The sequence below is a fragment of the Entelurus aequoreus genome, linkage group LG09, assembly GCF_033978785.1.
Source record: "Entelurus aequoreus isolate RoL-2023_Sb linkage group LG09, RoL_Eaeq_v1.1, whole genome shotgun sequence".
NCBI classification, from domain to species: Eukaryota; Metazoa; Chordata; class Actinopteri; order Syngnathiformes; family Syngnathidae; genus Entelurus; species Entelurus aequoreus.
In genome coordinates this window covers 58582083-58604899 of record NC_084739.1, presented here as the reverse complement: position 1 = coordinate 58604899, position 22817 = coordinate 58582083, and the positions used below count along the sequence as shown (strand labels likewise).

The window sequence follows — 22817 nt, the reverse complement described above, 5'->3', positions numbered from 1 at the left end:
ACAATTAGTACACTAACCCAAAAAAACTCCCTCCCCCATTTACACTCATTCACACAAAAGGGTTGTTTCTTTCTGTTATTAATATTCTGGTTCCTACATTATATATCAATATATATCAATACAGTCTGCAAGGGATACAGTCCGTAAGCACACATGATTGTGCGTGCTGCTGGTCCACTAATAGTACTAACCTTTAACAGTTAATTTGACTAATTTTCATTAATTACTAGTTTCTATGTAACTGTTTTTATATTGTTTTACTTTCTTTTTTATTCAAGAAAATGTTTTTAATTTATTTATCATATTTTATTTTATTAATTTAAAAAAAAAGGACCTTATCTTCACCATACCTGGTTGTCCAAATTAGGCATAATAATGTGTTAATTCCACGACTGTATATATCGGTATCGGTAATTAAGAGTTGGACAATATCGGAATATCGGATATCGGCAAAAAAATGACATACATCACTTTATACTATAAAGTGATTTCTGTCATATTTGAATGGTCGCCCCATGTATTGCGCTAGAGGGCGCCACAAGCTTTCAGAAAGATATTATAATTATTTGCAACAGGTGGACGTTCACTTTCAAAACATGTCAACGACGGTCCAGACGCGGGCTACCGGAGTAGATTAAACGTTTCCGAGAAGCCTCGAAAGCGAAAAAACTCAATACAAATACATAGGCATTTTTGTAGCGTTACCGTAACATTTAGACAATTAATGTGACATATCTAAACATTCTGACTGAGGCTAAAATAGCAGTAACTGCAACAGGGAGGTGACCAGCAACAAAGAATTGCTTCTCTATGAACGCCCATGAATCACATTTTCCATCCTCAATACTTACTTCAGACTGGGCCTCCATCCAACACAACTTTTTTTTTTCTTTGCCGGCAGGACGAGTGGAATGAGTCGCCTTCCTCTACACCAACGTAACTGTACTCGGAACGTTTTGTTTTTTTCCTTCTTCCTAAACTGGAATACTGTTTTGTGTTGTGGTCTCTTTCAAAAGTAGGCCGGAGATTATCCTATTGTTTACCAACTTTTCTTGTTCCTTTGTGTTATGTTTTACGTGTGGAAAACTAACCGAGACATTGCTGCCGTCGGGGTCCTTTTTTGACCGACCCGGACATGGATCTCCAGGTGGCGGTTTGGTTTACTTACTGCTTCGTTCTGCCGTCCGTCTTGTTAACAGGTAAGACTTTCCCTGCGATAATTCATGTCAACAGTCTTGGCGAGTGTCACGTTGTCATTTTTCTGTATGGCGTACGTATACTTTCCATCATGCCTCACCCGAAGCTCGCAATTTTGTGTGGCAAAATTGTTTTAAAGTTACATGTTCGCTTTGTGTTTTATTTCACAAACACGCGTTTTTATTTTTATTTTTTAAAAAACCTGTTGAGTGCATGGCCAGAGAGAAACGTCAACTCCGTCATGGTCACAAACTGTGCGTTCAACATGTGCGGAATTTCCGCTAAAATAGATAATAACTGGTTTGAAAATGGTCGCGCAAATTCTCATATTAAATATTTTAAGTGGTATCAATCAAGGATATATGTTGTGGCATTTGGAATACACACCGGAAACGGTTTGTGGCGAACACTATGAGATATGTATTTACTCAGGCCACACCCTGTTATCTTTGCCCCACTTGTGACAGCAAATTAGTGTGGTTGTGAGTTGCATTTTTTAAAACATTGTTTAGGCTTAATTGTTTAGCCATGAACTTTTGTGCTTGTATTTTTCAAATATGTTTTAGTTCTGTTCAATTTGTAAGATGTGTTTTAAGTTAAGAATGTTAAATGTGCTGTTTGTAACTTCTTTACAGTAACATTTCTCAAAACAAAAAAATAATCATACAATCCCAATAACTATGTAACAAACATGTTTTACAGCCAAATAATTGGTGTTTACGGCTGTCACTCATGTGGACTCCTCGTGTGTGTGTGGTGTGTGTGTGTCTGTGTGTCTGTGTGTGTGTGTGTGTGTGTGTGTGTGTGTGTGTGTGTGTGTGTGTGTGTGTGTGTGTGTGTGTGTGTGAAGAAACTAGAAAACACAGGGAATGAGAAGATGTGTCCAAACTTTTGTCCTGTACTGTACTATGTGTATTTATTTATATATAGTGCACAATATCTATTATTTATTACTAATTTTTAGTTTTTCATTACACTTTACTTGTGTTACTGTATGTAAAAAATCTGCACTGCAACCACATAATTTCCCCATCTGGGATGAATATCCTAAAGCAACACATTGAGCAGTTATATAATATTTGAAGAACAATGGATAATACAACAGTATAATATGACGCGTTTTATTTATATATACATATATATATATATATATATATATATATATATATATATATATATATATATAAATGAAAGTACCAATGATTGTCACACACACACTAGTATATCAGAATAAGATTAGTTTTTATTGCCATTGTTTGAGAACGGGTTCACAAACTAGGAATTTTTCTTGGTGCAATCGTGCAACATAAATCACATATAACACATTTTTGGTAATAAAAGAGCTGTAACTGAGCTATCAGATCTTGTTATAGACTTAGAAGGAATTCAAGGAGCTACTGTTAGGAGTTATTGTTCATGTGCCTGATGGCCGAGGGGAAAAACTGTTCAGGTGGCATATATATATATATATATATATATATATATATATATATATATATATTAGGGGTGTAACGGTATGTGTATTTGTATTGAACCGTTTCGGTACGGGGGTTTCGGTTCGGTTTGGAGGTGTACCGAACAAATTTCCACACGAACATATTAAGTAGCCGCCTAAGCTAAAGTCTTAACAAGCTGCTCCACTTCTTCTGCTTCAGTCTCTGTCAGTACTCTACACAGCACCAAGCATTGTCCCACCCACACAACCATCTGATTGGTTACAAACAGAGCGGTAACAGCCAATCAGCAGTGCGTATTCAGAGCGGTAACAGCCAATCAGCAGTGCGTATTCAGAGCGCATGTAGTCAGTGCTTAGCGTTTAAAGCATCAGGCAGCGGACTCTCCCCAAATTATAATAAACACCTCCCAGTCAACTACTAGTAACATCACTATGAGCCCGTTGATGTTCTAGAAACAAACGGCAGCTCAGCTCGCTTGCAATCCTGGTTTGAGGTGAAGGCTAATTAGTAGGGGTGTGGGGAAAAATTTGATTCGAATTCGAATCGTGATTCTCACGTTGTGCGATTCAGAATCGATTCTCATTTTTAATTTAAAAAAAAAAAAAAAAAAAAAAAATATATATATATATATATATATATATATATATATATATATATATATATATATATATATATATATATATATATATATTTTTTTTTTTTTTTAATTAATCAATCCAACAAAACAATACACAGCAATACCATAACAATGCAATCCAATTCCAAAACCAAACCCGACCCAGCAACACTCAGAACTGCAAAAAACAGAGCAATTGAGAGGAGACACAAACACGACACAGAACAAACCAAAAGTAGTGAAACAAAAATGAATATTATCAACAACAGTATCAATATTAGTTACAATTTCAACATAGCAGTGATTAAAAATCCCTCATTGACATTATCATTAGACATTTATACATTAAAAAAAAAAAAAAGAACAATAGTGTCACAGTGGCTTACACTTGCATCGCATCTCATAAGCTTGACAACACACTGTGTCCAATATTTTCACAAAGATAAAATAAGTCATATTTTTGGTTCATTTAATAGTTAAAACAAATGTACATTATTGCAGTCAGTTGATAAAACATTGTCCTTTACAATTATAAAAGCTTTTTACAAAAATCTACTACTCTGCTTGCATGTCAGCAGACTGGGGTAGATCCTGCTGAAATCATATGTATTGAATGATTAGAGAATCCTTTTGAATCTTGGCAAAAATCTTAGCCACACGATTATCAAATGTAATAGGAAAATTAATTCATACTGACCAAACTGGCTTCATGGAAGGTCGACAATCTTCAGACAATACAAGGAAATTGTTTAATGTTATTTACTATGCTAGAAGTCTCCCTTATCCCACAGCAGTATGTACTGTTGATGTGGAGAAGGCATTCGACCGCATAAACTGGTCATTTATGTTTTGCACATTACGTAAATTTGGATTTGGAGATAATTTTATACAATGGATTAAGATGCTTTATACAAGGCCCATGGCATCAGTCAAAACCAATAATCATATTTCAGAACCTTTTTCGTTAAAAAGAGGAGTAAAACAGGGATGTCCTGCATCTGGATTATTATTTAATTTGGTTATTGAACCCTTAGCTGCAAAAATAAGAAGTGAAAATAATATTCATGTTATAAAAATTGGCTCTCAGTATAATAAGCTATCGATGTATTGTGACGACATAATTCTCTACCTGTCACATGTTAACTCCTCTCTACACTATATCAATAATGTCATCACTGAATATGGCTGTTTATCAGGGTATAAAGTCAATTGGGACAAATGTGAAATATTACCACTTAACACTGCAAGAAATCACAAGTTCAGAACTCCAAAATTGGGTTTGGTTTTGAAATTGTATTGCATTATTATGGTATTGTTGTGTATTGTTTTCATTTAAAAAAATAAATACAAATAAATAAAAAAATCGTTTTTGAATCGAGAATCATGTTGAATTGAAAAAAAATCGATTTTGAATCGAATCGTGACACCAAGAATCGATTCTGAATCGAATCGTGGGACACCCAAAGATTCCCAGCCCTACTAATTAGCTTATAGCGTAACGTTAGCTCATTTTGCCGTGTGCGTGTGTGTGTGTGTGTGTGTGTGTGTGTGTGTGTGTGTTACGGACAGCAAAGCCCTGTCTGTCTGTTATTTCACTTTACCTTTTTCTGTGTTGAATGAGCTGTGTTGAAGCAGCAAAAAAGGATATTATGTTAAATGAAGAGTTTCTGTCTCTGATAATTGATATAAAAATGTAACTGCATCGTTAAGCCTACATGAACTCCATGGTGTTCAGGGATGAATAGTCTCTCCTATTGCTATTGTACTATTTTTTCAGCTATAGTTACATTAATCATTAGTAATGGAGCAGTCTAGTTTTGAATGGCAGGGTCCCTGCTATCACATGTTGATAAAAATATAACATTTACATAATATGAAATCAACTACAGGCTTCCCAAATGCTGTAATAAATTAAGCATGATGAGTTGACTTGAAACTGTTTAATGTTGCACTTTTTATATGTAGAAGAAAAGTTTTGTCATTTTATTTAATCTGAGCAACAACTTGAGGCAGTTTAATGTTGATTAACGTGGGCAGAATTATTATAGTGTTCCCAATGTTAAAAGGATAAAGCCATTGTTTACAAATTTGGTAAATAGATAACCAAAAAATTTATATTTTGTTGTTTTCTTAATGTACCGAAAATGAACCGAACCGTGACCTCTAAACCGAGGTATGTACCGAACCGAAATTGTTGTACATTCCATGTGTTTTTTTTTTTTTTCATGACTATTTACATTGTAGATTGTCACTGAAGGCATCAAAACTACGAATGAAGACATGGGGAGTTATGTACTTAACAAAAAAAAGGTGAAATGCCTGAAAACATGTATAATATTCTAGTTTCTTCAAAATAGCCACCCTTTGCTCTGGTTACTGTTTTGCACACTCTTGGCATTCTTTCGATGAGCTTCAAGAAATGGTTTTCACTTCACAGGTGTCATAGTTTTGATGCCTTCAGTGACAATCTACAATGTAAATAGTCATGAAAATAAAGAAAATGCATTGAAATTAGAAGGTGTGTCCAAACTTTTGGCCTGTACTTTGAGTGATTGATTGAGACTTTTATTAGTAGGTTGCACAGTGAAGTACATATTCCGTACAATTGACCACTAAATGGTAACACCCAAATAAGTTTTTCAACTTGTTTAAGTCGGGGTCCACTTAAATTGATTCATGATACAGTTTTTTACTATCATATATACTATCATCATAGTACAGTCATCAGACAAGATAATCACATAGAATTATTTACATTATTTACAATCAGGGGTGTGGATGGGGGGCGGGGGGGGGGGGGGTAGGATATGGGCAGCAAGTAGTGGACATAGAGAGAGAGAGAGAGAAAGAGAGAGAGAGAGAGATCAGAAGGCATAAGAAAATGTATCTGCATTTGATTGTTTACATTTGATTATTAGCAATCCGGGGAGGGTGTTAGTTTAGGGTTGTAGCTGCCTGGAGGTGAACTTTTATTGCGGTTTTGAAGGAGGATAGAGATGCCCTTTCTTTTATACCTGTTGGGAGCGCATTCCACATTGATGTGGCATAGAAAGAGAATGAGTTAAGACCTTTGTTAGTTCGGAATCTGGGTTTAACGTGGTTAGGGGAGCTCCCCCTGGTGTTGTGGTTATGGCGGTTATTTACGTTAAGGAAGTAGTTTGACATGTACTTCGGTATCAGGGAGGTGTAGTGGATTTTATAGACAAGGCTCAGTGCAAGTTGTTTAACTCTGTCCTCCACCTTGAGCCAGCCCACTTTAGAGAAGTGGGTAGGGGTGAGGTGGGCTCTGGGGTGGAGGTCTAGAAGTAACCTGAAAGTTACACAAAGTACTGTGTGTGTATAGTGCAGGGTTCCCCAACTTTTTTCCACCAGTGACTGGTTTAATGCATGCATTATTCTCACAGACCGGCTTTCCATTTGTGGAAGATAAAAAATACAACAAAAATTAGCATGAAAAATTAACCCACCATAACGCTGAAATAGTGGGAGCCCTGGCCGTGTTTCTTTGCAAAGAGATAGTCCCCGGCACGTTGATGGCATATACTGTATACCAGTGTTATTTACGTTAAGGAAGTAGTTTGACATGTACTTCGGTATCAGGGAGGTGTAGTGGATTTTATAGACAAGGCTCAGTGCAAGTTGTTTAACTCTGTCCTCCACCTTGAGCCAGCCCACTTTAGAGAAGTGGGTAGGGGTGAGGTGGGCTCTGGGGTGGAGGTCTAGAAGTAACCTGAAAGTTACACAAAGTACTGTGTGTGTATAGTGCAGGGTTCCCCAACTTTTTTCCACCAGTGACTGGTTTAATGCATGCATTATTCTCACAGACCGGCTTTCCATTTGTGGAAGATAAAAACAACAACAAAAATTAGCATGAAAAATTAACCCACCATAACGCTGAAATAGTGGGAGCCCTGGCCGTGTTTCTTTGCAAAGAGATAGTCCCCGGCACGTTGATGGCATATACTGTATACCAGTGTTTCTTAACCATAGGGTCCAGTGTTGGGCCGCGAGAGCCCCCGAAATGTAATGTGTTTTTCAGCTGTGGTCTGTAAAGGCAGCAGCAGTACTCAGTTGTAATACACTTTTCCACCACTTGTGGCAGTAATGACAATATCACACTAACAGAAGAAGTCTGTCGCTAATGTCAGAGAAATTTCTTAAGCACATAAATTATGACTGAAGTGGTGAAGCTGTATTTTCATTTGCACTTTAATTGTATTGACAGTTTAGTTCGAATTATATTTATTATTAATTCATTTCTATTTATTTTAGCACTACATAATACATATTGTATGTAAATGTATTGTTTATTTTGGCAGTACTTTTTCAAATCAGCCTGACCTAAGCCTAAGGTTTATTTGTTAAATTAATAATATAATCTTTGTGATGAACACATGCTTTTATAAAATTTGAAAAGGTAGTAAACTGTAAGTAGGTTAGATATAATTATTGAATATGATCAAAATCAAGAGTAAGATTACTAATTCAGTGTTAATATTAGAGTGGTCACCGGGCTCATCTGTAGTGGAAAAGTTGGGTCTCGAAGTTAGAAAGGTTAAGAACCCCTGCTATATACAATGACCCTGCAGGGCACTGAAGATGGAAATACAATTTGGCACATTAACATTTTATATGTCCATTAATGTGCATTGTTCCATAGCAAAGGAGTTGTAATATATATCTATTAACACGTTTATTGGTGTATTTAGTGGGACATGTGAAAGTTAAGTTGGTGAAAATGCGGTAGTTTATAAATTAATTAATGTCCCTGGCAAGTTTTCTGTTTAGTCAAGCTGGCCAGGGACGTTTCCAGTTGATTTTGGCACTCCATTCATTCGGCATAGCTTGGCTCAAAAGTTCCAGATTTTCCGCGTGACCAGGTCGGTCGGACTCTATTGGCTTCCGTCTGCTCCAACATTTCAGTCTGTACTTTTTGCTCTCTTCTATAAGCAGCAGTTCATCCTCCATATATCTAGTTTCAAAAAGATAAGGTTGTGAATCCTCATTTGTCCAAAAATAGTCGTCTTCGGTGTCTGTTACCAAGTCTGCCATGATTAGAAAACACACACCGGTTTGTTTCAGGAAGTAGGAACAAATTTGTTGCTGGAAGTTGGAAGTGCGTTGCTCTGGAAACGGAAATAAATGCACAGAATAATTACTTCTGGCTGTGCATAAAATGACCCAAATACGGTAAATATTGTACATACTACATATTGTTATGAACATGTCTGTTACTAGTATTATGTATATACTTGCAGTGGGGAGGAGATCTTTCCCCAAGTGGAGGAGTTCAAGTACTTCGGAGTCTTGTTCACAAGAGATGGAAGAGTGGTTCGTGAGATCGACAGGCGGATCGGGGCGGCGTCTTCAGTAATGCGGACGCTGTATTGATCCGTTGTGGTCAAGAAGAGCTGAGCCGGAAGACAAAGCTCTCAATTTACCGGTCGATCTACATTCCCATCCTCACCTATGGTCATGAGCTTTGGGTTATGACCGAAAGGACAATATTACGGGTACAAGCGGCTGAAATGAGTTTCCTCCGCCGGTTGGTGGGGCTCTCCTTTAGAGATAGGGTGAGAAGCTCTGCCTTCCGGGTGGAGCTTAAAGTAAAGCTGCTGCTCCTCCACATCGAGAAGAGCCAGATGAAGTGGTTCGGGCATCTGGTCAGGATGCCACTCGAACGTCTCCCTAGGGAGGTGTTTAGTGCACGTCCGACCGGTAGGAGGCCACGGGGAAGACCCAGGACACGTTGGGAAGACTATGTCTCTTGGCTGGCCTTGGAACGCCTCGGGATCCCCCGGGAGGAGCTAGACGAAGTGGCTGGGGAGAGGGAAGTCTGGGCTTCCCTGCTTAGGCTGCTGCCCCCGTGACCCGACCTCGGATAAGTGGAAGAAGATGGATGGATGGATGGATGGACTTGCAGTGTGTATACAAAACATTGCTGGAGGGTTTTTAAGTTGTTTTAGAGGGCTTTAAAGACTACAACGGTTACTCTCATTACCAGCATCTTGCAAGCGTTTTTTTTATCATCTTTAAAATCGTAACAAAAAAAAAAGATGTTTGTTTTTGTCCCTAATGATGATTGTGAACGATAGGCAAAATTCCAAAAAAAGGTGCAGTCCCCCTTTCACAAAAACATCCAACATTGACACATTGCTTTCATTCATAATTTTAGTTACTTGTTTACACTGTGTTCCTGTTCCTGATACACATTATCTAAAAAAAAACCTCAGGTTTCAAAAGTATCAATATTTTGAGAATCGTTATTAGAGCACAAAGATCTGGTATCGGTGGGATCAATATTTCAGTATCAATCCGCACATTACTAATTTATATCGCAATGTATATTTCACCCTCTTACAATAACGATATATATCAGGATATATTATTCGGTATATAAATGATAATGGAATCATTTCAAAACGGGTTAGAAAGGGTCCTAATTTGGATGCTGACATATACAGTAACATATTGCCTCATTTCCAGTTGCATTATTTTCTCAAAATTATTTTAATCTACTTGCTAATTTACTGTCGTAGGTGGTTACTTTCTGTTGTATTATGTTTCTATCTATACTTCTGTTAAAATGTAATAAACACTTTTTCTCCTGTTTGATACCTTACATTAGTTTTGGGCGATACTACAAATTTGGGTCTCGATCAAATACCAAGTAGTTACATGGGCAGTATTGGCCACATCAACGCTGGTACTTATATTTAACATTTTCAAGATCATTACATGATTGCATTTTTGATCACAGTTCTAATCAGACAAAAATACAGGATGGCTGTGTAACAATATCAATTAAATATTCAAATTAGTTCTTACTATTGGCTCTGATTTAAATCCTTTGGTGATTGCCCTTAAAGTCATCCTGTGTCCAGTGCCTTATTTCCTGAGTTTGTAAACAATAATCAAACTGAAAAAAAATGTTTTTGATAATGAAAATATAAATCTAACCACTGTAGTATCAACCAAATAATGACATCATACTTAGTATTGTTACTGTTGACATTGGTATGGATCTGCTTACTTTTGTTTACCTTCAAGACCTCTAGCTTGCGGTTAGTTGTTGGCATATCCTCCTATGTTTAGCTATTCCTCACCCTCAGGGGACGATACTTGTAAGAAACTTTATTTGCTGCAATGGAGGTGAGGATTGCTGTCTTCGAAGTGGCTTTGCATTGTGGAGGGAAGTTATCCACTAGTTTGAATGCTTTATTGCGTTTGTTTGTCAAATTTGCAGACACAGCTTAAATATACAGTATGTCATCAACATGCATTATCACAATAGTATTGAAAACTCAATCGTCGGCCAAATTCCTATTTTTTATGTCATATTTGGTCTAAATCACGCAACCCTGGTGATGGTTTTAGGGCAAGGGACAAGCGGTAGAAAATGGATGGATGGATGTCCTAAAATTTATACCGAGATATACTTTGCAGCCTCGAGCGATAATAATTAGTGAGGGGTATTGTTTATTTTTTAACCGGTATATAGGACTGAATGAAAAAAAAACCCACAACAACCTTTTAATCTTATGGAATTTAGTGACATTCAATTTGAACAGACTAGTAATTCACAGGGCTGTCTACAAATAGTCGAAGATCTGACGATACGATTTGACGGGTATTATCGCGGTATTGTTGAATGTGCTCAACAAGTACTTAAGCACACATACTGAAATCTTTTGAATTTTTTTTTTTTTTTTTTAAATAAATACATGCACTGTAACAAAACACAATTTTGCATGTTTTGTTTCTTATTCTTATCTGATTGTGTTTCAGTTTTAGTAATTATCTGTCTTTAAATATAGGTTTGTACTGTGGCATTTAAACATGTTTTTAAATTAAAAGTGCGTGTTACCAAATCCCTTTTTTCCTAAAGCGTTTGTGACCACGATTGTTGCAGTTAATGATGCTGCATGTTTGTGCCATGTTTTGAATTTGTTAAAGAATAAAAACAAAACTTAAGAGTTGCGTACAGTATTTAGAAATGTAAATAAGCTATTTAGAGTCCAGCAAGACCCAAAATGCATTGCGTTGCCACGTCACACTTTAAAGCCATATACTGGAATGATTGGGTAGATATTATATTATCAACATCCTTTTTTGTGTTTGTTAATGTTTACAAACTCAGAGAATAATTGCATGGACACAGGAGGACTTTGAGGGCAAATTCAAAGTATTTAAATGAGTAATAGTGATTAATTTTTAGTTTTGTTTAGTTATGCATTATTGGCTTTGTATTCTTTTCTCAAACAATTTACAGTATGTATTAAAATAGTAGTTTAAATAGTATGTTGACATTGTTATACTCTCAGTAGCACTCAGCCTAAATACATTTAAAACATTTACAGTTTATACATGTGATTGGTATTAGTATCGGCCTATGTCACTCTTGGATGATTGAAATCAGCACAATAAACCCCTATCAAACATCCCTAAACTATAACTGCATGTTTAGCGAGTTAGACTTAGACTTCCTTTATTGCCATTCAAATTTGAACTTTACAGTACAGATAGTGACACTTATCTTGGAATATGTCTACGCATGCAACAAGCTTTATGTGTCCTTTATTGCTGCAATACACCGGGCTGGTTTTACTGCTTGTTGGTGTGACGGTCGCGCCCACTGCGCGACCGTCTTCTTATATTAGTCTTCTTAATATCTTCTTATATTAAGTTTCTTCAACTTTTCCATTTTGTACCGGCATGTGTCCCTAATCAGCCAATATTCCACAGTCTTTATAAAGTTTGAATATTTAAGGTCCAAAAATTAGGTAATTGAATGGAGGCAAGTTGCTGGTGCCAAGCGGAAAACCAACACCCAGATTGAAACCTTTCCCTTGAGAGCACCCACATGCTCATTGATTGGCTTTTTAGGGCTACCTTTTTGCCATCTTACCAATCAGTGGTCAGATTAGAGTAAGAAGGAGGCACGATCATTCACGAGCGAGAGAATGACTGCGTGGGTTCCCTCTGGGTACTCCACGCCCAAAGACATGCACCTGGGGATAGGTTGACTGGCGACACTAAATTGGCCCTAGTGTGTGAATGTCAGTGTGAATTTTGTTTTGTGTTGGCCCTGCAATTAGGTGGCGACCTGTCCAGGGTGTAACCCACCTTCAGCTGCCGGGGAAAAGTGGCTTTGAGCCCGCGCCGTGACAATACCGGTACTAATAAAGTACCGCGATACTAATTGATGGAAATCGGTACTATACTGCCTTTGAAAAGTGCCGGTACTGTTCTTTCATTTGAATGCCGCTGTGTGGTGGTGACTACAGACCTGAGGCGCATGATGTTGAGTGTGTCAAAATGCACACACAAACTACGTTCAAGCAATTTTGATTGATTAATTGATTGAAACTTTTATTAGTAGATTGCACAGTGAAGTACATAGTCCGCACAATTGACCACTAAATGGTAACACCCAAATAAGTTTTTCAACTTGTTTAAGTCGGGGTCCAAATAATAAATAATAACATCTTTGAGAAGAGGAATGGTAAAAAAAACGACAATTGTACTTGTTAATAAAGATGGTGAGTGAAGCGCAATACGGAGGTATTTGGGCTTCAAAACCAACAATAAAAGTGACGCTTTAGTGTCACTTTAAAACAAGCCTCGCCAAATGTGGCGATTAGTATTACCACCTTTGCTTCAAACTTAGGTAAACATTTAAATAATAAGCATTCAGACATGCACAATGAGTTTAAAATAGTGACAGGTAATAATGTAGTTGTTACACCTGTCCTGCTGTTCTGCTCCGGTGCAGACCGTTGTAGAGGAACACAGGGCAGACGTTCCCTTCAGGGTCGATGTTTTCGTCGAGTTAACACCCTTATCTTTACCCGGCAATCGGTCTGCTAAGTCCCGCAGAATTCGAGAATTCACACATTGGACTTTTCTTGTTGCACTCATAGAACAATTTACAATATTCCATATTACATATAGTCTGCCATAATCAAGGATTAGGTTAGAATATAATAAAATGCTTTATTGACATTATATTAAATGCTTCAGGATCTATGGTTGCCACTCCTGGTTTGTGCTTTAAGAAAAATACAATTATTAGTAAGTACTAAAAACCAAACTATGGAGCAATATACCCAGAGAAAGCCATGGAGCAGGTAACACACATTGTTAAAGATAAAACACAAATTGTAGCAATTTGTTACAAAATTCAGTCATTTCACTTGCATTAGTTGACGTTAGATGGGTCTTAACTAGGGATGATACTCGAAACCGGTTTTCCTGGTTGTTCGATAAGAAAAGAACCGAGTCCTCTGACTCGAATCCCTTTTTGAGAACCGGTACCCGTTATCGAGACCACTACAGTAAAGAAAAAGAGTTGGTTCTTTATTCGAATCCCTCGGAACGAATCCCGTCCCGACCAGAAATGCCCTGTGAGACATCACAAGAAATGGCGTCACGTAGCTCAGTCATTAGGCGCAGATAGCGAAAGCAGGAAAAAATGGACGGGAAAAAGCGCTCCAAGGTGTAATAAAGTTCAAAACAAAAGGTATAATCCAATGAATAACTTTACTGAGAGATTTGAGCAGGGTACAAACACATGACGAACACTTTTACGACCAACCGGAAACATAGCAACCAGGGTAGCAACGCACCTCCTTTACGGCAGCTGTCGCAACGTTCTTAAAGCAACCGCAGCACATACATATATGCCATCTCCCTTTTTTAACTTTTGTTTTTCTTTCCTTGTGAACAAAACAAAACCACACTGTATATGTGTTGTCTGTCTGATTATAAATAGTGCAGACGAGGCGTGTTGGCTGAGTTCTTGACGTTTACTTTCACAGCGTGCTCATTCTTAGCTGCCGGGTGACGATATGCAACACTTTTCGGGGCTACCGCGCATGCTCGTCACTCCCGTTGCATGCTGGGTAGTGTAGTTGTTATATTCCCTAGCTCATAACATCTTTCCCCCTATAAAGAAATAATGTTAACTCGAAGTGTATTTCTTTTTTTAGCTTTAACTTTTCATTTTTTAGCATTTTAACCACATTTGCAAAGAACTTTTCTCTTCATAGAATTTTCTTTCAATAAAGAAATAAAGTGCAAAAATGTCAAAGCATCATAACAAACAGTTATGTCAAATAGCAGCAGAATTGCACTTTTTGGAGAGCTGTATTATTTTCAGTTTTGTGCCCAAGGGACTGATTTTATTTAACACTATATTATTATTTATACACCTATAGTGATCACAGAGACAGGTTGTTTTTGTTTTGTTTTCTTCCAAAAATGTATGAAAACTTTACATTAGCTCTCTGTCCCTAACGATCATCGGCGGTCACTCAAAGCGAGTATGACGATCCTCCTGGTAGGGGTTATCCCTTAATGGAGGATGCCAGTGCGTGACTTTGTTTAACGTGGGGAGACTGGTGCACAGACAGTCACCACACGATCCTTGGCAAATCCGGGTCGGGGTCCAGTGGCATGGAGTCCAAGATGACTGGAGACCCTTTTCTGCTGCAGCCTTCAGCCATAGTCCCAGCCGTTGTGACGCTCCATAGGGTTAGCAATCATTCTCCGCCTGTTCCACCATTGAGGTCTTGGGTTGTTATTTCCCCATAACTGGGCCCACATTGATGTGGATACACAGACAATCGCTTTAATACAGAATAAACAGGACACTGACAATTGACTTACAGCTTTCTGTTGTGGTCAACATGACTGAGTATTCCAAGTAATGTCGTAATGGCGCGATCTTTCAGCAGCAGTTTAGCGGTTAATTCCAAGTTCGCATTGGCCCTTCATCCATCCATTTTCTACTGCTTGTCCGCCATGTTGACAAAACAGTCTTGTATAAATATTTAATTTATATTTTATATTTTTATATATATATATATATATATATATATATATATATATATATATATATATATATATATATATATATATATATATATATATTAATCATTCTTCCAATATTATGGCAAAAGCTACAATATTTTATCCATCTATCCATCCATTTTCTACCGCTTGTCCTTTTATGTACACAAAAACATCACAGTCTGGAAGATTGGTAACTTCTGTTGGGATTTTGTTAGACAAGGGCAATATTTGTGAGTCTTCCGGAGAATCATTAACTTGGCTGGTCTGTCAAAGTGCTCCCATACAGTGGTTATAATACCACGGACATATCTTCTGTCTTTTTTTTTTTTATATAGTCAGCTCGCCATGTCTCAAACAACTCCACAACTCCTGCGTATCCTTTGCCTTACGTTGTACAATGCACATGCGCAGGATCAGAAACTACACGCACACACACACCATCCATGATCCAAATTACACACCCGCTCTGAACCAAGTCAGATCAACCGAACAGTTCGGAGTTTGCTCATCAGCCGCTCCATTTCTAATACCTTCTTTATGAAAAAGCACATTAAAACCGCCACCAAAACATTTTACTTTATTTTGGTGTCTGCTGCTTTCAAATCAGCCCTCAGGTAATGCAGCCACTAAAAAAAATTGCATCGCTGGATAGACAATATGTCTAATATTTTTATTTTTCACTGTCAAAAGAATGCAGCTGAGATAGGCTCCAGCACCCCCCGCGACCCCAAAAGGGACAAGCGGTAGAAAATGGATGGATGGAAAACATGTGGATAATTGACACGCACATTTATGGAGGATTCTCTCTCCGTCGTCTGTCACTGCACCACGATTGCCTCCTTCTCACAGCCATTAGTGTGCCTTTTCTCTGCCAATTCACATACCGTCTAAGCGTGCTAAATTTTGCAGGCACAAATAGGGATGATACTCGAAACCGGTTTTCCCAGTTGTTTGATAAGAAAAGAACAGAGTCCTCGGACTCGAATCCCTTTTTGAGAACCGGTACCCGTTATCGAGACCACTATAGTAAAGAAAATAGTTGGTTCTTTATTCGAATCCCTCGGAACGAATCCCGTCCCGACCAGAAATGCTCCGTGGGACATCACAAGAATTGGCGTCACGTAGCTCAGTCATTAGGCGCAGATAGCGAAAGCAGGAAAAAATGGACGGGAAAAAGCGCTCAAAGGTGTAATAAAGTTCAAAACAAAAGGTATAATCCAATGAATAACTTTACTGAGATATTTGAGCAGGGTACAAACACATGAACACTTTTACGACCAACCGGAAACATAGCAACCAGGCTAGCGACGCACCTCGTTTACGGCAGCTGTCGCAACGTTCTTGAAGCAACCACAGCACATACATATATATACAACATATATCTCCCTTTTTTTTAACTTTTGTTTTTCTGTCCTTGTAAACAAAACAAAATCACACTGTATATGTGTTGTCTGTCTAATTATAAATAATGCAGACGAGGCGTGTTGGCTGAGTTCTTGACGTTTACTTTCACAAGTGACGACATGCAAGACTTTTCGGGGCTACCGCGCATGCTCGTCACTCCCGTTGCATGTTGGGTAGTGTAGTTGTTATATTCCCTAGCTCAGTGCTTCTCAACCTTTTTTCATTGATGTACCCCCTGTGAAACATTTTTTAATTCAAGTACCCCCTAATCAGAGCAAAGCATTTTTGGTTGAAAAAAAGATATAAAGAAGTAAAATACAGCACTATGTATTACACTTAATATACTTTGGGTAACAACAGTCAATATTTTTTTATTTTATTTTATTTTTTTAGGGGGGTAACAGTCAATATTTATTTATTTTTTAGATTAAATTGTTTTCTAATATAATAACGGTGAGCTTTTGTTAAACCAAATATTGTGTTTTCTTTTCCATATACAACAACCTATCTGGACTCGATAAGAGAATCGATAAGGAATCGGTTCGATAAGAGGATTCGATAATAGACTCGAACTCGATAATTTCTTATCAAACATCATCCCTAGGTACAAACCCTTCAGGTTTGATGAATCTCATTGCGGGCTACCTCAGACCTGGGCAAATTAAGACCCGAGGGCTGCCTGCGGCCCGTTAAGCTTTATGATAAGGCCCGCCGGACATTCCCCAATTTTTTTTTTGATCTTTAAGATGGAAACTGTACCTGCCGTTATGATGTGCAGTGATGTTTTCAAATTACCGTAAGTCTTGAACTATACAAAGTATGTCAACTGTTGGACTCTGCGCTTTTGCATGACATACTAGTTACTACGGTAATCTAAGTCACAGCAGCTCAGACGAGGCACAGAGTGTTTCCAGAGCCTGAAAATGCGGGTGTCAGGGACAGACGCGGAAGGAGATCTTCACAACAAAGTTGTAAAGCTTAGTGACATATCAGATCGTAGGTGTTTTTTTTTTTTTTACCCTTCGCGTTCATATTTCGCTGTGTTTGTTGCATTTTTGTTGCTTGATTGTAAAATATGTCGATCGAGAGGGGGTGTGACATTCATATAATGTCAATATTCAGTGTTTTATCGTTCATAGTTGAAATTGTAAATCCCACATTCTTTATTTTCATGTACATTCTGGGTGTCTCCTTCAGTAAAATTTTTTTAAATTATATTCTGTTTTTTAAGGCGGTCTGTCATTACGTTTTTAGCATTCAATCAGACATTATTGTGAGGTTTTTTATTAGTGTTCCTAAAAATAGATATACCGGCCCCCAGACACATTATTTTCTCTAAATTTGGCCCCCGAGTCAAAATAATTCCCCAGGCCTGGGCTACCTGATTCTATTTGATTCTACTTTTCCCAGTATGGTGGGTTCTAGCAATCAGCATATATTTTGACAAGAAACACACTGGATCGAGCTTGCTATTTTGCTCATTCAACAGACACAAGCTTAGAATATCAGTTTTGCTTCTGCTATCAAGTTTGCACGTTTTAGTGCACACAGGGCCTGATTAACTAAATGTTTGCACGCACTAAAACACATGCAATCCATGACATCACACGCAAAGCTGATCTACTAAACGTGTGCAAAGTGGATTGCATCCGTTAAGTGTGCAAAATAAGACGTGCCATCCATACCATATGTCTTCATTAATATGCAAAATATATGCTGATCATCAAAATGCTCACAACATTGGGAGAAGCAAATGCAAATATAACTAGAATTTTTTAATTCTGGGTGGAATTGCGCGCGAATGCCCTATGTGCGCAAGCCGACGAACCGCCGATACGCGTGAGTGGAACTGATATGCTTGAATGTCCAGGGTGAGTGGACTGTGTGGATGTTGGAACGGTTCGAATCGTTTGAGAAATGTGGCTTATGGAGAGGTTTGTATATTGCCCATTCATTTTCAATAGAGGACAATTCCTGGTAATTTAGGGTAATCAGGAAACCGGGAAACATGCTGGCTGGATTTCCAGGGCGAGTTGAGTGTGTAAACGTTGGAACAGTTTAAATCGGATGAGAAATGTGGCATATGCAGTCTAATATATTTCCCATTCATTTCAATAGGAATACCCTGGAAATTTGGGGATTTCAGGAAAACCGTGAATTATAAAAAATATTGAGCTTGGTACAATTGTCCTAGATTATATGAATGGGTTTGTGTTGGAATTTTTTAAATCGGTTAAAAAATGTGGATGTAGTAACAGTTTGAATTGAGAATGGGTATATTCGAATTTCGGTAAAACACGGAATTTGTTCAAAAAGAAAAATGGCAGTGTTGTTCTAACTAAGAGGAATGTTTTGAAGGTGGAATGGTCAAAAACGGTTGAAAAATGCGGTTCAAGAAAATTTATCAGCAACAGGTGAAAATAAGGCTTTGAAAAACCAGGAATTCTTGGATTATTTTTTTTAACTTGGTAGTTTGATTGTCCAAGGTGAGTGGAGTGTATGGATGGTGGAACGGTTCAAATCGGTTGAGAAATGTGGGAATTGTGCAATGGCCCATTCCTTTTCAAAATTTCCCAGAGAACTGGGAACTCTAGGTAATCTGGGATATTTTTTGAAAGTTTTGCACGGAATAATAATAATAAATAGATCACTTTTTGGTGTAGAATGTTATATGTGTATATATATATACTTGGACATTCACACAATTTTTCAGCACACGCAGCATGATTTACTAAATTACAAAGTGATTGTGGCACCTTAATTAGCGTCTATTTAGAACTTCTGAAAGACAGGTGCAATCTAGCTCAGCTTTATGCACAATTGGCTTCTGTCATTATAGCGAGAAGATGGCATAGATGGAATGACAGACAACGGAGAGAAAGAATATTCACTGCACGTGTCAACATTTTTGGACTACCAGAAACAAAAATATTAGAGACATGTCGTCTTTCCAGTAATGCAGTTTTTGAGCCACTTGATGAATTAAGGACTGATTTGGAACCAGTTACCAAAAGGAGTCAGTCTACTGTATATCTCCTTTGGAAGAAGTTCTTGCATCTGGATATTTCCAGCGTACAGTCGCAATTGGCGACGGCATCTACCAGAGTACGTTTTCTGTGGAGTTGTCTTAAGTGTTGGATGCTATGTCACGCAGGATAGGCAAGTATATCCAGTTCCCATGTACTCAAGACAAAGTAAACGACAGAAAACATGCTTTTATGCAGTTGCTGGCTTCCTCAAAACAATAGGTGCGTTAGATTGCACTCATGTGCAACTTGCTCCCCCCTCAGATCGAGAACACGTGTACCGAAATCGCAAGCACACTCGTTTGTTGAATGTTCAAGTTGTGTGTGACTCAAAAGGATTAATTATAAACATTGTGGCAAAATACCCAGGGTGAACACACAACTCACTCATCCTCAGAAACAGTGTGCTTCGTTCTAAGTTGGGAGATGGTGAATATGGAGATGCCTGGTTTTTGGGTAAATGAGTAACATTAAATTTAAACAATAATACATTGGTGATATTCTCTTTTTAAGGCAACAGTGCATACCCCCTTCACCACCTTCTATTGACCCCTGTTCTCAATCCTACCAGTGAGGCAGAACATCGCTATAATACTGCTCATATTAAGACAAAAAACACAGTGGAGCGCACCTTCAGCGTGCTAAGAAGTCGGTGTTGTCTGTTGCATGCTGCACAACAAAGCGAAACGTCGAAGAATGGCGTTTGTTGCGATCTGTGAGGAAGAAAATGACAGCTGGCCACATGCAGGACAGATTGATGCTACGGTACTGCAGACACGGGCTAATCTGATTCAAAGCCACTTCACAAGAGCCAGTTAAGGATTGCATTTTTAATGAAATCAAACAAGGCACAAATGGCAACGAATGAACTTAAATAGTGTGGCATGGTTTAAAACAAAAAATTGTACTTTACAGCCACCACAGAACAGAAAACTATCAACAATAATTACAAAAACATTTTATTTGCGTGCCTTTGACAATTTTTTTTTCTTAGACCGAATTTTTTAATCTGGGTTTTGCGTTTGTGCAGGTTGCGCCGCTGTCCAGCCATCAAAATCAAATCAAACTTTATTTATAAAGCACTATCACAGGAGCCATCTTCCCCAGGAGGTAATCAGACCATGGCCACCAGGACTCTGACACAAAGCGCCCCCACAGCACGGCCGATGTTATTCCCCCGATGTCATCTCCCTCTGAGGAACGCTGAAAAGTAAAAATAATAAAACCTGTAAAATAGTAAGAACCATGAGAGATAAAGAATACAATACAAGTAAGACATATGAAGATAAAAAACATATACAGTAAATATATAATAAATAAATAGAATAAAATATTGCATAATTAATAAGATTAAAAGTAAAGTACAAATTACTTCAATAAAATTAATATTAGGTAAAAGCCAAGTCAAAAAGGTGGGTCTTAAGCCCGCTGTTAAAAACATGAACGTTCTCTGCAGCCCTGAGGTCCTCAGGCAAGCTGTTCCATAGACGGGGGCCATAATAGTGGAAAGATGCCATCTCATGACTTTGTGTCCTGACTTTTAGAATAAATAGGAGACGAGTGCCGGAGGATCTCAGGACCCATGAAGGTTCATAGGGCAAAAGCCAATCTAAAGAATAAGAAGGCTCAATACCATAAACAACCCATTTATAAACCATAAGAAGAACCTTACAATTGATCCTGAAACACATGGGGAGCCAATGCAGAGATTTCAAAACTGGTGTAATGTGAGCCCGTCTGTCCAGCCATGCGTGATTGCTCTCCTGCGGTTGCTTTCTTGAAGAGACACTGCAACCAGATGCCTTCCTAACTGTTGCCAGGGCATTGACGGCCATTGTCAACACCGACACCGCACTGACCAGCTGCCTCGTGTGCGCACGCTGGACACAGCCCTCACCTCCTGGGCAATGGCCTGTAATTCATCCGTTTGTTTTTTTTGTTCCTCCGGTAACTCCAGATCAACATATTCATAATTTGGTAGATGTCTTCGGGCCCTGCTGAAGACGTGTCTGGTTTGGTCTGATTTAACGAGTTCGGCAGGGTTTGTCAGTCACATAAGGATTCTACATTTAAGACTAAAAACACATTTTAACAAAGCATAAGGTACACTTTACAGAATATGACATTTTTTTGAGATACTGAAAGCACATTTTCTACATAGCAAACAAATGAAGCTGCATTAATTCAATTGAATTAAATGTGTCCATTATAAGAAATCGTGTCTTTGTTATGGACGTACCTTGGTCAGCGATCTAGTCCAAAGAGTCACATCCCCGATTCCAACAATCTGCTTTTCCAAGAACGACAGCTGAACATGTTGCTCAATTGGGGAGAGCGGTACCTCTTCTGCCGATCCCCTGCCTGTTTTTTTTTGCAGAGGTTTGGTTGAAGGACATTGTTTCCTTTCTTCTTCTGCGTAGATCTTGTCACTTTTTTAATGTCTTCTACAGATCTCCTCACTTTGCTTACATAATTAACTTTTTCGCAAATTGCCTCCCATAATGCCTTTCCTCCAGCAGCGCTAAGATTTCTCTGCTGAACATGATCCATATATAAATTACCTTGTTCCACTAAGACCTCCAACTCAGGGGCTTGGAATTTCATTTTGCGTTTGCGGCCACTGTCCTCGCCCAAACTTTCCATCATTGCAGCCGGTAGAACACGCAACTTCTCATTTAAATAGGGCAGTGTGCACCACTTCTGCACCTGTTCTCAATTGAACGTGCAGCCTTAGTAAATTGATTGATTGATTGAGACTTTTATTAGTAGGTTGCACAGTGAAGTACATATTCCGTACAATTGACCACTAAATGGTAACACCCGAATAAGTTTTTCAACTTGTTTAAGTCGGGGTCCACTTAAATTGATTCATGATACAGATATATACTATCAGATATATACTATCATCATAATACAGTCATCACACAAGATAATCACATTGAATTACTTACATTATTTACAATCAGGGGTGTGGAGGGGGGTGGGGGGGTAGTATATGGACAGCAAGTAGTGGACATAGAGAGAGAGAGAGAGAGAGAGAGAGAGAGAGAGAGAGAGAGAGAGAGAGAGAGAGAGAGAGATCAGAAGGCATAAGAAAAAGTATCTGCATTTGATTGTTTACATTTGATTATTAGCAATCCGGGGAGGGTGTTAGTTTAGGGTGGTAGCTGCCTGGAGGTGAACTTTTATTGCGGTTTTGAAGGAGGATAGAGATGCCCTTTCTTTTATACCTGTTGGGAGCGCATTCCACATTGACGTGGC

At 38.3% G+C, this 22817-nt stretch overlaps 1 protein-coding gene and 1 long non-coding RNA gene across 2 annotated transcripts in view; one reads left to right on the top strand and one right to left on the bottom strand.

Moving 5' to 3' along the window:
• The first annotated feature begins 606 nt into the window (after positions 1 to 606).
• piezo1 (piezo type mechanosensitive ion channel component 1 (Er blood group)) overlaps positions 607 to 22817 on the top strand; it is a 200316-nt gene continuing 178105 nt past the window's right edge. The window contains exon 1 of the mRNA XM_062059009.1: positions 607 to 1199. Within this exon, the coding sequence (XP_061914993.1) occupies positions 1136 to 1199 (64 nt within the window). The 5' untranslated portion in view covers positions 607 to 1135. The remainder of the gene's footprint in view (positions 1200 to 22817) is intronic.
• LOC133656906 (uncharacterized) lies at positions 20372 to 22192 on the bottom strand. The gene is made up of 2 exons (XR_009827194.1): positions 21796 to 22192; positions 20372 to 20759 (listed from the first exon to the last, which is right to left on the bottom strand). It is a non-coding gene; the product is annotated as an uncharacterized LOC133656906 (long non-coding RNA).